Below are 14,027 nucleotides of genomic sequence, written 5' to 3'. Positions count from 1 at the left end.
TCAAAATACAACCTAAATATTCACAGGCTCTTACAATGGAAAGCCACTTCCAGTTCATACTCAGCTTTGCTTTCTACGGACAGGGCAACAGAGGCACAGAGAACGGGAGTGGTCTCGTTGCTTTTCTTCCGTCTAATCATGCATCCTCAAGAAAGGAAGTCTCGGTTCCTTGGCTTGAGTCCATGTGGCAGTGACTGTGCATCATCTTTCTTGGGATTGAAATAGCATTAAACTAATGAGCATATTTGCTGCTGTAAGTAGGGAGTTGAGTGAAGTAAGCGTTGAGGCGGGGGAACAGGAGCATGGAAAGTAGACTTGAGTCTTTCTCCAGAGTCAGTTTGGCTGTGACAGTAGGTTCAGCATTTACTGTATTCAGATCAGGTGGTTTTCCAGATATGGAAATATTAGATATTTAAACACTGACTTTGAATTGGTAGCAATCAGTTAAGCTGCACAACCTTGTGAAGGATCACAACGAAGTCCAGGTTACAATCATTGCAAAAAGGCAAAGGTAAGGGATGGGTTCTGCCATCGTCAGCATCCTGGTATTCAGAGTGGAGTCAGTCTCATTTGTTTTATTGGTCAAGGAGAAAAAGGTTTTTCTCATTAAACTGAGGACTGGGGCTAAGGTGAGGTAAACAAGGCATCATAGATGCAAATTTTAAGGAGGCAAGGTCATGAGAATGCTGGCCTGTACCTGCGGGAGCCGGAGTGAGCCCCTCGTTGAATTCTGTACCCTACGTACCTGGCATGCCTCACCCTGGTCCCAGCCCTGATTGAACCATTTCTGTCCAAAGTCTGATTTATTTCAAATTCCTTCTGTCCTCCATATTTCACTTACTGGAATGTTACTGGGTAAGCCTTCTTAAGGCTTTGTGATTTCCCCGACTAACAATCCCAAACAGACCTTGCATCATATATTTCAATCTCTTATCTGGAGCCCAGGCCTGCATGAGGCTTATAGATGGCTGGCTGGACATTTGGCATTGGCTCTGAGTTAGCCTGGGCTGGGGTGGCCATGACTCTCAGCAAGGAGTAGCTGCACTCCTGGGCAGCAGAAGTTGGTCTGGGGTGTTTACATAGGCCCCAATCCAAGAACAGATTGTGCTACGGGGTGTGGGGGGAGTGGGGAGGACGGTCAGGAACCCAACCACAGAGAGTAAAGGAGCAGCAAAGGGGCATTCCTTCATTGACCAAGGCCACCGAGTGTCTTCGGTGGGCAGAGCGCTGTCTCAGGCACTGAGATCAAGATGGGACGCTTGTTGCTGAGCAAATCCTTCGCCATGGCCCGGGTATCAATTCCCTAATCCTGATTCTCTGGGAATCCGCAGTTGAGTGGAAAGGGGCAGGAGCAGGTGAGCATGCAAGGGTAGTTCTTGGCCAGCAAGTTGATAAGAGTTCCAGTTGTTTTTATTGTTAAGTATAAACAGGAAAAGTTCAGCTAGTCATGTGAACTTTGCCATTGTATAAGTTTGCAGGAGCTAGAGTCCCGTCTCTTGGTTCCCGGAGACATTCTTATTCTTCCAGGAAAACTTTCATTGCCATGCGATGCTGCTCTGATTGGTGGAAGCTGTGTGGTGCATGAAGGCATGCTCACAGGTAGGCAGTTGTCACGAAGCTTCCTCTTCCCTTCCAACAGCCAGGCCAGATGAGCAAAGTAGTTCAGTGTACACTTACCTGCTTTATACCAAGGCTAAGGTATTGAGAGATAGATGAGGAAGACATACCCAGACTATTCATGCAGATGGAAACCATATATGCAAACAGGAAATGTTTAAGGATATAGGAATCAAGACACACGAAACTAGAAGAAAAGACTTCTACAACATGGGATCAGTTAATTGCCTGATGAGTGGGATGAATAGGGTGCTCTGAGTTCAGAGGAGTGTCAGAACATCATACTGTTTGATGCACAGTCTCTTCATAAATATACGGATAATTTATACTCCTGTACAAACAAAACACAGCCTAAAACCATCACCTCACAATTGGCAGGAAGCAGAGATTTTATCCAGCCCTGTACTCTGTAGATGGAAAACCAAGCCCCAGCTTTCAGTGGGAAGGAGATTGAGTTGAACATTCCAGAAAGGCAATAAAATAGTTCTGTTCTCTAGAATCATGTTTCCAGTTGATCTCACTGAGCAGAAAACTGGTTTTCTAGTTACGGTTTGAACTATCCTTGTCCTCATTTATACTCTGTACGGTCCATTTGAATTTGGGTAATTAGTAAGGCACTATTTATAAAATATTCTTCAGGCGAAAAAGAAAATACACAGAGCATCTTAATGAGAGAAGGAGAAACTATATGACACCACAGAAATAGAAAGTATTGGCCTACTCTGCTTGCAGATTATTGCATTTTTCTGTTTCCAAACGGTGTAAAGACAGGGAAAAAAAAACCCACACACGCACAAAACTTTTTTAACATCACCTGAACATAAAGAGAGGCATTCTCTATTCCTAAATTGTTCAACACAAGTAGATTTCACATGAAAAAATGGGTCTGCTTAAATTAAAATTGAGATAGGAAAATGTAGTAAACAAATATGTTCAGTATCATTACAAAATACCCCTTTAATGTGTTAAAATCTAACTGCTTGTAATGGCAGTGATGAGAATTTGCATACTGATCATATCTTTCATCCAGAATGCTGCCATCGTACCCTAAGTATAAACCTCAAACCCGAGAAAACTGTGCTCTTCACTCAGAGGCAGCAATTGTCTCGTATTCCCAGCAGCCTGCCAACCAAGAACAGCACCCCTCACGGTGACACAGAGCATGGCAGTGAGAAAACAGGGGAGGACACACAGCAGGGTTTACTGCCCTGGGTCTGCTGACCTGGGCGACCGTTCTTGTCCTGATTCTCATGAAAACTCAGTGTCTCAGAGTAGGAACGGTAAAAATACCGCCTTTTAACAGATGTGCAAAGTTGACCTAAAATGACCTCAAATGGTCAGTGGTCTTTGAGGGTCTATTTCAGGAAACATAAAGTGACCAGCATTTATATATATGTAACCTAAGTACTGATCAAGTCAATTTTAGAAACAGACACATAAAATGGAAAAACATCTATTTCTTTCTCTTTAACTTCTTGAAATAGATCTAAGTGCCAACATGCTCTGAATACTTCCTTACACATCCTGCCTAGATCCTCTCGCTCACGTATGTATTTGTGGAAAGGATCCTGATTGAGCAATCAAGTTAGGGTTAGATTCCTGAAACTACAACTGTATTTCTGGGCATGTGTCCACAAATGTGACTCAGGTAGTTCCCCATGTGCAAAAATAGTCCTTTGCCTATACAGAAGTCTTTAGTTATGTAGGAAGAATAGCAAATACTCCTAACATCTCTATAGCAATTTATATTTTTAGAAGCAACTTTTATACCTCACTTCATTGTAACATAAAACAAATTAGACTAGGAACTATTATAATACCCCATCTACAGATAAGGAAACTGAGGTGAAAAGAGACCAGGGTTGCTCAGTTAGTGAGAAAAAAGTCAGAGTTGGAGGTGACATTGGCTTTCAGACATGAGGGACCGTAGGCGTGAGGACGATGATTTGAGGGTGGGTTCAGCCACTGCCTTTGTGTTTTGTGTCTCATCACCTTTTCCTCTCTCCTGGTTATTCCCATTCATAGCACATACCCAGTGTGGGATTTTTCCTCCTCATCTTCATAACCTCATCCTATTGTCATGAGCTCGACTGTGCAAGAAACAACTTTATTTTACACTTCATTTTTATTTTGGCTCCAAATTTTGGCCACCCTTGAAAGCATGCGGTACGAAGTATCTGGTACAAGTCAGGTGTCCCCATCAATTAGCAGGACCTCCCGACTCTGGTCTGGCTACAGAAGTTGCATAAGGCACTGCGGAGGGGCATCTGGTCTGGGGCTCACTCCTCTTTCTGTTGCCTCACACCACGTGGACCTTGGGAAGCATCCAGGGCCTATCTACCTGGAAAAGGAGGCAGACCCAGGTGAAGTTGCTCTCGGTTTCTACACACTTCTAACATGTTTCCATATGCTAATTTCGTCTAGGCCTCTTCTCTCAAAGACACACGATATCTAAGTTTCCTTTAGGTTTTCTTCCAACTCCCAGTCCAGGGTTTTGTTTGGTTTGGTTTGCTTTGGTTTGGTTAGGAAAGTAGTAGAGGAAAGGCATGGTGAACAGGAAAGCTTTGTTCTCACTCTCGGGTGGTCGCTAAAATCCATTGTCAAATTTATGAATGACTTTTGAAACTCAAAAGCTAGTCCTCTGTCCTTTATTTCTGCCTCCCGAGACAGTGATCCCCTTCAAGATTTAGCTCCTCACGGAGGGGTCAAGAGGCATAAGGGAATACCTTATTGCCTTACTGAGGGGCAATTTTGTCTTGGTAGCAATAGCTAACTTTTCTTAGTTCTCATATGTATATGTACGAGGCACTTTGCTAGCATTTTACATATGCTATTTCATTCAAGCTACAACTCCATGAAGTGGGAGAATCTGAGGTCCAGAGAGGATAATTCATTTGCCTAAGGTCACACAGCTTAAAAGTGGTGGAGCTGAGATTTGAATTCATTTGTTTATTCATTCATTCATTCAGTCGACAAATGTTTATTAGTCCCTACTATGGAGCAGACGCTCTACTAGGTGCTGGGGATACAACTGTGAACAAGGCAGATTTCTGCCCACATGGAGTTGACACACTAGTGGGAGAACAGAAAACAGGAAAGTAGGTAAGTTTCCAACAGCTATAAGTTCTATGAAGAAAATAAAACACCTAAACCCAGGCATATTGTCCCCAGAGCCTATGCTTGAAACTACTGCTCCTCATTCTCTTGGGGAAAATTATGGGGGAGAGGGATAGCATTCACTCTGCCACAATCCCTCCCTTCTCCCTCTACTCATTAGAGTTAATGATCTATTTGAATAGTGTGTACAGAAGTATGTAGTGATCTGAGTTGGACACACAGGAATTTCCCTAAGTGGTTATTTCACATTTATATCCTGTCAGACAAGCTTATAATCAGTGGATAGATCAGATCTTTTCCTCTCTTCCTTTTTCCCTTTCTTCCTCTCTCTCACTCACTTCTTTTTTTTTTTTTTTTTTTTTTTGCAGTACGCGGGCCTCTCACTGTTGTGGCCTCTCCCGTCGCGGAGCACAGGCTCCGGACGCGCAGGCTCAGCGGCCATGGCTCACGGGCCCAGCTGCTCCGCGGCATGTGGGATCTTCCCGGACCAGGGCACGAACCCGCGTCCCCTGCATCGGCAGGCGGACTCTCAACCACTGCGCCACCAGGGAAGCCCGGTAAGCCTTTTTAATAGCATAGCTTTCTCAAGGAGCTTAACCTCACTCAAGTTTGAGCATGAACATTGCCTAGAAATTCTTGTGACTGTCTTTGCCTCTCCCCCACTCAACACACAAACATTTCTATGCCATCGCTGAGCATTGTAAGGAGGCCACCCAACCCCAGTTTCATACCTGTGTTTGGATCCTTTTATTCACAATGTTTTAGTCTCCCCTATAAGCCCACAGTGCTAAGATCCCAGCATATCTTACAGAAAAGACCGCACGGCTCATAACAGAATCAGAATCTCAGCACCAGAAAGGACCTCAGAGGTCACTTATCACAACCCTTTCCTCGATAGCCATGACAACTTTTCAAAGAGACATCCAAATGAAACCAGACATCGTGAAGCTTAAAGAGGGAAGTGGAGATCCATTCAGTACACAGCTCTGTAAAAGTAGACCTAACTCTGTAAAAGTAGACCTAACCTAACTCAATAGGGTTTCCTCTAAGTCCCATCATTCTGAATCAATGTCATCCAATAGAGCTTTTTAGGATGATGAAAATATTCTATATATCTACACTGTCCAACTTGGTAGTCCTTAACTATGCATTCATTGAGCACTTGAAGTGTGCTTGGTGTAATTGAGGAAATGAATTTTCAGTTTTATTTCTTTTTAATTAATTTAAATTTAAATAGCCACATGTGATTAGTGGAAATTATATTGAAAGGTGCAGCTATCAAAAGCTGCAAAGTTCACGGCTCGTTTCACCACTTGGATGGGAGAAAGAGGTTACTGCATGTGTGGCATTTGTGATATCCAAGGCCAAATAGCTTCAGAGAAAATACATGTTTCTCAAGCCTGATAGGATGGGGAATATTCAGTCAATCAGATCAGAAAGCAGGAAGAATATACTAATTTGAGTAAGCAAAATGCAAAGGAAGAAAAAGCACACAGAGTTCCTGGAACAAGAAAGCAATTTAAAGATAAGTCTAGCAAGTAAGATTAGATCAGACTGCAGGGGATCTCAAATGCCATGCCTAGAAGTTTAGACTATTTGAGAGTGTTGAAGTATGTGAGTGTGTACACCGTCCAGGGAATACCCAACATACCATACAGTCAATGAGTTGCCCTGTGTTCTTGTTAGGTTCTGAGATGAAATTAAATGTCTACTTTTACAGAGCTGTGTACTGAATGGATCTCCACTTCCCTCTTTAAGCTTCACGATGTCTGGTTTCATTTGGATGTCTCTCTGAAAAGTTGTCATGGCTATAGAGGAAAGGGTTGTGATAAGTGACCTCTGAGGTCCTTTCTGGTGCTGAGATTCTGATTCTGTTATGAGCCGTGCGGTCTTTTCTGTAAGATATGCTGGGATCTTAGCACTGTGGGCTTATAGGGGAGACTAAAACATTGTGAATAAAAGGATCCAAACACAGGTATGAAACTGGGGTTGGGTGGCCTCCTTACAATGCTCAGCGATGGCATAGAAATGTTTGTGTGTTGAGTGGGGGAGAGGCAAAGACAGTCACAAGAATTTCTAGGCAATGTTCATGCTCAAACTTGAGCTCTGCACAGTCATTTCAATCTGAAATTAGCTCCCAGGGAGCATTTCTAGGGGAAGGGAGGGCAGAGGAGGCCAGGGAACGTTGGCAACGGGAGAATGGAGCTTGGAAAGAGGGAGGCAGAATGTCGAAGCCAGTGGGGCTGGAATTTGAGGCAGTGTGCCAGTTTCATCTGGAGAGCAGGAGAACCGAGCAGGAAAACCAGCAAAAAGCCCTCTCCTATGGACCAGGAAGCCCTGGCAGTGGATTGGGTATGAAGGTTTCTTGGGCAGGACCCAACATCCAATACACACCAAAGCAGTGTACTCATTGCACACCCCATCTTCTTGTAGGTCAGAAGCTGTGGACCTGTTGGATGCCTCTATCTGCACTGGCTCAGCATTAGGCAGGGCTGAGTCCTCAGGGTTAAAGCTCCTCTGTGGCTGGGATTGGGAAAATCAGGGAATGATGGATTTTGCAATAAACTAGAATTGGCCCAAAGATGTATCTAGTAGTCATTGCTACTGAACTTGAATCTGTGTTTCCGATACTGAAAAGAGAACTTTATGGCTAAAATTACAGTAATGTCATGAAAACCTAGGCAAGGTTGTAGAGGGAAAGCCCTTAATCAACAGAGCATGGGAACATTAAGTAACCTATGATTTGATCTTGACCCCACCGTTATTAGTCCTGTGAGCCTTGGCAGATTTGCCTGGAATCCTGACTCCGTGAGACCTGGCTTGATAATATGACATGCCAGTCACACATGTGTGCTCTCGAGTTGAATAGACGAGGGTCTACATCCTCACCATTTAACCAGCATGCGGCCTTGGGAAAGCTGTTTAATTTTTTAAGTCTCCGTTGCCTCTACCATTAAATGGAGGAAATAACAGTATTTACGTCACAAGGTGGTTGTGAGAGGTAACTAAATAGTGTATGTACACAGTGCCTGTCCCAGCGTGTGTGTCCAGGGAGAACAAGCTATTTTTATTATTGGCTTCCCCAGAGCAGTTGATATACGCTGAGAAGTTGGCCGAGTCTTGGTCTTAGTTTTCATCAGGTCACCACGCATTCAGTGTGTGTGCTGAGCACCTCCTCTGTGTCAGAACCGCGCTAGGCTCTGCATCTGGAGATGAGTAAGATGAATTCCAAGGTGACTTCAAGGATAAAGAAGGCACGGCTTCTGCGCCCAAGGAGTTTGTAGGCTAGTGGGGGAGGGAGAGTCATAAGCCTACAGTCAAGCCATGTGTGACATGTTACAACTCAAGACGAGGCCCAGTGCCCAGAAGTCCAGAGGCTGTGAGGACATCTGATGAGCAGAGAAGGGGTGGCACTCTGGTCGGAGGGAAGGCTCAGTGGAGAGAAGCAGGGTCAAGGACAGTAAGACGTGAGGTGGTGATCCGGGGTCTCCTTTGTTTTGCGGTGGAAGACAATTAGTTGATTCCTCAGGCACGGCCAAGAGAACAATCAGTCCCACCAAGACTGAAGCTTATTCTGAGCTTCTAGAACCCCAGTGGCGCAGCAGGAGATGGTGCCAGGAAGGGTTCTGGCCCTCTCTGCCAGGCCAACCTGTATGCCCCTCCCCTCCCCAGGTCTCTCCAAAAGATACTGCAACCACGGCCCTGCCCCTCCTCTCCATGCTGTCCCTCCTGTGCTGCCAGCCGCCCTCCCTGACCACAGGCATCGTGTATGCACAAAAGAGGCTGAAGAGGAAGAAAATCTTCTGGATCTCCCCACAGAGAATCAATACGTGCAGGCAAATCAACCTCGTGTGCTTTGACAAAGTACGAGCTAAACTTTCCAGGTTGGAGGTTAAAGATCTCTAGACACAGCCGAGCTGGGAAGCCTGTCTACCCCGGCACCCTCGTGGGACAGATGGGAACACGGAGGTCATGAAGGTCACACAGGGAGCTAGTGTGAGACCACATTCTAGAAGCCCGCTTTCCTGAGTCCTGAGAAGTGGTTTAGCCAACACATCATGAATTTCTTCCCTGTCAAATTTAGTATTTTCGTGCCTGTTTTGGGATTCAAAACCGTCTCTTACTGTAATAGCTTTTCTGATTGACTACATTTTTTCAGGCAAAACTTATGAGGAACATTTCTTTCTTTCTTTTTTTTTTTGCGGTACACGGGCCTCTCTCTGTCGTGGCCTCTGCCGTTGCGGAGCACAGGCTCCGGATGCGCGGGCTCAGCGGCCATGGCTCACGGGCCCGGCCGCTCCGCGGCATGTGGGACCGGGGCACGAACCCGTGTCTTCTGCATCAGCAGGCGGACTCTCAACCACTGCGCCACCAGGGAAGCCCATGAGGAACATTTCTGTTCCCCGAAGTTCTTTGTCCAGAGCTTAAGCGAGCATATTCCTTTCTCCTCCGCTGCTTCTTTTTAGGAAAGGGAAGGAGGGAGCTGCCACCCGTGTTTACCCACTCCGGCCCCTCTTTTCTCCTTTGCTTCGCAGGGTGTCAAGACTCAGGACTGGGGCAGGTTACCTGTGCTTAGAGCCTGGAAAGGTGGCAGAAGGGGAGTATGTCCAGAGGAGGGGACAGCTGTTATCAGACAGGCCCCAGGACCCCTCTCCATGGCTCTCCCACGGGGGACCTGGTGGGGCTGTAGCATCAGCCGCCTCGGCTCGGGTAGCAGGTTTACCCACTCGAAGGCAGGGCACCTGGCCTGGTCCCTCCGTGTCTTCGGTTCATTTGTATGAGAATAATCGATCAAGGCCCTGCCACTTTTTCGTTAACCCTCATTGGCAGAGAGTGCCGTTAATGAGATGAGCTCTTGAGAAGCTCATGTATAGCTGAGGAAGCAGGTAAAAGGGATAGACGATGAAAATGCAGTGAAGTGCGTGCTGAGGAGGGTGTGAGCCAAGCATTGGTGGGCAGTTACCTGTCACGGGTGGGAGGTCACCTCTGAGCTGTGGCTTTGGTTGTCAGACAGAATGGGCCCCATGGTGAGTAGCCCAGCAGCACAGGGATGCCAGAGCTGCAGCAGGCGGGGGGCAGGACCCTGGGTGGCGAGAACGTGGCTGTGTTGTGGGGATGCAGCTGGAGTGGAGGAACCCAATTGCTCAGGGCATGATGTGCTAAGCTAAGGAGTGGGGCCTGGTGGTGGAGGAGAATGGGAGCCCTTCTCATTTTTTAGGAAGATGGTGATATCTCTATAGGCATGTTTTTTTTATTCCATATGGGGAATTGGTGAGAAAGGATGAAAGGGAGCTAAGACTGAGTCAGGAGGCTACCGTGGCACAATGGAAGAGATGGCTCCTCGTCCTAGACAAGGAGGGTGGGAATAGACAGCAGAATACAAGCTGCAGAGACGGTCCCCAGGTGGAAGTGGCATAGCTCTTCCATTAGTTCAGTTCTATTCTTTTCTAGTTTCCTTTGACAAAGAAGGTCCTGTAAGGTTAACTTAACAGTAGCTTCCTTTTAGATGCAGGGCCAAAGAACAGCCCCCAATAGGGATTCCTGTTACTTACCCAGCAGCCTCCCCAGTGTCTGAATATAGGAGGGAGATTTAGAAAATGCGTTCATTACTTATCTCTTTCTAACGCTAATTTTTTCAGAGGTGTTTCCGTCCCGTAGAAAGCTTTTCCCTCCACAACCTCATGTGCTCCTTTGCTAGGCTGTCTTAGGGATGCTCAACAGAAGATGTGTCCAAACTCCGTATGTCATCTTACTGTGCAAAGGACTCTTGGTTGGGAATGGGCAAAATGAGAAACTAATCCTGAATTTGATACTAAGTTTCCATGTGACTTTTTAAGATAAGAAGGTTGAACTACAATGATCTCTGTTTCTTTCTAGCTTTAATATTATAAAACTCTACCAACATGATGGTGAAATAAAGCCCTCCACAATTAATTGAATTTCCATCTAGTGTTATTTCAATTTAGAAGATATTCACCACTGGGCTTCTGAGTACATTTTTTCCCATATATTTCTAGTTTACGTTGGTTTGTTATAAGTTCCTTAAAGCAAGTTCTCTCTTCCTTTTCTATTCAATTCAGCCCAAGCCTGGGCTAGTATGTATGCTAAGTTTTCTTTTTCTATCTTATTCCCTTTAAAACAGCAACTATAATTTAGATTTTTTTTTCCATTTATGGCTAGTTTTATTGTATAAGGGTCATTTTCACATAGAGAAATAACATGGTCCCATATCTGTTTTGCTGCAGTATCATCTCTGTTTTCATGTTCAAGATATTGATGTTTAAAACATAATCTAATCATCAGAAAAACATTTCAGTTTGAATTAAGTTGCTAACTGTTTTTGAAATGGAACCACTCAAGAGCATTTGGAATCTAAACACACATGTTGGGGTCCTTATAAAATACAGGAGGGAAATGAAGCAGATAGTGTTTTATTTGCTTTTTTGTTTTGTTTTGTTTTGCGATTTTTGTTCTTGAAGGAATAACTTACACAAAGGCACGTTAGCTCTCCATGAAGTCCAAATGAATTAATGAAACAAACATTCCTTACTTCTTTAATCCAGAAGCCCAGTACGGACTTTGTCTCTCCACATGCTCTGCAGAATTCATTTAACATTTGTCATCTGGTGGAAGTCTCCAGATGGGCTGGATTCCGGTTCTTTCTCTCCAACCTACGGGCCCCTAGACCCTGGGGCTGCTCATTTCACCCCTAAGCTGAGAATGTCTCTACCCTATTTACTCAGTTGTAAGAAGTGAAAACATTGTAAGCACTTCACTGTAAAGCATGACGCTAATGCTATATGCTGTAATGATAAAAGATACCATTTGATAGAAAACTAGAAACTCCAGTGTCTTAGACTGAGATGACCTTCAAGAAAAATAGTGTAAGAGACCTGGGTGTCAGTGTTGAAGAGGATATTCCCTAGTGCTTGGCAGTGCTCTGCTTGGCCTTGACAGTGCTGAGGCAGCGGTAACCACTTCCTTACTCTGACTGGGTGTTGAGCAGGCCTAATGCAATTGGCCTACTGAGTAAAGACACCGGGGTTTGTAATTAATAACTGACTGTGAAGCAATGAGCAAATTAAAAGTGCTGTGATAGTACTCAGTTCCATTTTGCTTTCTCTGTTACATAATCTGTCAAATACTTTCACGTAGTACAGCAAATCAACTCTCTCAACCATTTTCCTCTTGAGCTAACAGTAAAACCCATTCCTGGGCATTAATTAATATTTATTATTAGCACTTTACTTCCCTCTGTAGCCTTAAAGCCCTTTATCAACATTTCATTATCAATCTGGACAGTCACCATGTCTCCCATATTTTTAGGAAGATAGCTGTGAACCAGATGGCAGACGGGGAAGTAAATAGTCTTGCAAAGAAAGAAAAAAATTCTGAGCTCTGGTTTAGAAAGACAGCAGGTGCCAACTGAAAAGTCAAACTCAAGCTGGTTCTTGTTGGATTTCTATCCACTAAACCTCTCTCATTCAGCAAGAGCAACGGTCACAACAATAAACAAACAAAAACGAAACACTTGCATTTTGTACTATTTAATGACTAGACTCACCCAATTTTCAACACCGTCTTTTGGGAATCATTTGTCATATGCTGAATCTTTCTTTCAGGCGCTCTTCTCTGACTTAAAATTTGATGTTTACCAATAAGGGCTTGGCCAATATTTTATAATTAGTATAAATGGAGTATAACCTTTAAAAATTATGAATTACTATATTATACATATGTAACTTATAGAATATTTTACATCAGCTATACTTCAATAAAAATAAAATATAAAAAATATAAAATTTAATTTAAAAAGGAATCTTTGAACAAATGGAGAATACAAATTTTTAAAAATCCGTCTTGGAAGAAAAAAAGAAAGCTAATGGAAAACTGAGTATCACATTTACTATGGATAAACACAATAATGAAAAAAATTTTAATCAAATAAACACATTTAATGTTAAATAAAAGGGCTTGGGACAACTAAATATACTGTAATTTCTTAGGAGCTTGAGTTTTGTGTAAATCATGATATAATTAAAAGCTCTAAATCTTCTGCTAAAACCCATTCTAATTATCTTGTAGACTGGCACTCTTACAGAAGATGGACTGGACCTCTGGGGGACTGTTCCTACTGCTGACAACTGGTAGGCCCTTTAGCGAAGATGGAGTGTGTGATTGGTGGGGCTACCCAGGTGACACTTCAATTCATCCTTCTTGTGTTGAGGGATGAATCTCATATAAAAATATACATAATAATTGGCTGGTACCAGCTCCCCATTAGTCTAACGTGCTAAATTAAATGAGTTCTAAGTTCAGAATCAGACGGGGAAAGTAGGTCTTCAAACTCCGCATGAAAACTGGAATAGAATAAAGTGGATGATTAGGTAGTTGAATGAATAAAACAAAAAAGCAAAGAGTGAAATCAGGACTATGCTTAATTAAAAACCACACAGACTTCCTGGGCGGCTTGTGAGGTAGGAAATCCAGAAAGGAAAACCTCCATCTCCCCCCATCATGGAGCTCACACTCTAGTTGGATAAAAGTTGCAAATGCACCCACCTTCAATGTACTACACAGGCCAGGAAAAGAATTATGATTAAGGTACAGATATCACGATACAGAAGAAGACATAATAAAGATTGCTTGATAAAAAAGACAAAAAACCACATTTCTGATTTTTATAATAACATAGTGGATAAAAGGTAGGAATTCATTTTGAAAATGAATGGATCAAGGAATACCACCTGGAGGAGACAGCATTTGAGATAGGTTTTGAAGGGGGAATGGCTAGAATTTTTACAGACATGGTTTAAAAACTGGCACTCGGGAGCGGAGAGGGCAATCACTTAGACACTACCCTAGAACAGAGCTAGAGACAGGAGAGACTGCCCATCTTCACAGAGTGCCCCTGAGCTCCGTTTCTTGCAGGGCTGGGACCTGCCTTCTCAGTCAGAGTGGAGATACCTCTGCTCTTAAGCTCTGGGTACCCCACCTGGGCTCCAAACTCTGGCTGAGGCTCCTGTTATTGAAGGAGTCATGCAAGCGTTCTCCAGGATGGTGACGGGACTGGGTTCAGCACTGGCACAAGAGAACAGCAGTCAGGCAGTGTGACGTTGCAGAAGATACCTGGGTTCTAGCCCTATTCGTGTGTCTCTGCTTCTGGCTGTTCCGATGCCCAGGCCAGGCCTTTGTCCAGACAGGTAGGGCCTCTACTGGCCAGAGCAGTGAAAGGGGAAAGGGATGTTTGCAGTTTCCACCCCTTCTCTCCCTCCCTTGCCACTGGTACTCTG

The 14,027-nt window shown here is 44.1% G+C and overlaps 1 protein-coding gene across 1 annotated transcript in view; it reads left to right on the top strand.

Moving 5' to 3' along the window:
- Positions 1-14,027, top strand: part of LOC307186358 (putative cation-transporting ATPase 13A5) — a gene marked incomplete at its 3' end in the record, with an annotated part of 102,089 nt that overhangs the window by 34,643 nt on the left and 53,419 nt on the right. The window contains 4 exon segments of the mRNA XM_079921413.1: positions 438-511; positions 1,472-1,599; positions 8,420-8,598; positions 12,820-12,881. Of these exon segments, the coding sequence (XP_079777539.1) occupies positions 438-511; positions 1,472-1,599; positions 8,420-8,598; positions 12,820-12,881 (443 nt within the window).

Source organism: Stenella coeruleoalba (genome assembly GCF_951394435.1).
Source record: "Stenella coeruleoalba genome assembly, chromosome: 5".
Taxonomy (NCBI): Eukaryota; Metazoa; Chordata; class Mammalia; order Artiodactyla; family Delphinidae; genus Stenella; species Stenella coeruleoalba.
Note: the sequence above shows the minus strand (reverse complement) of the source record. Positions and strands in the feature narration are given on the sequence as shown.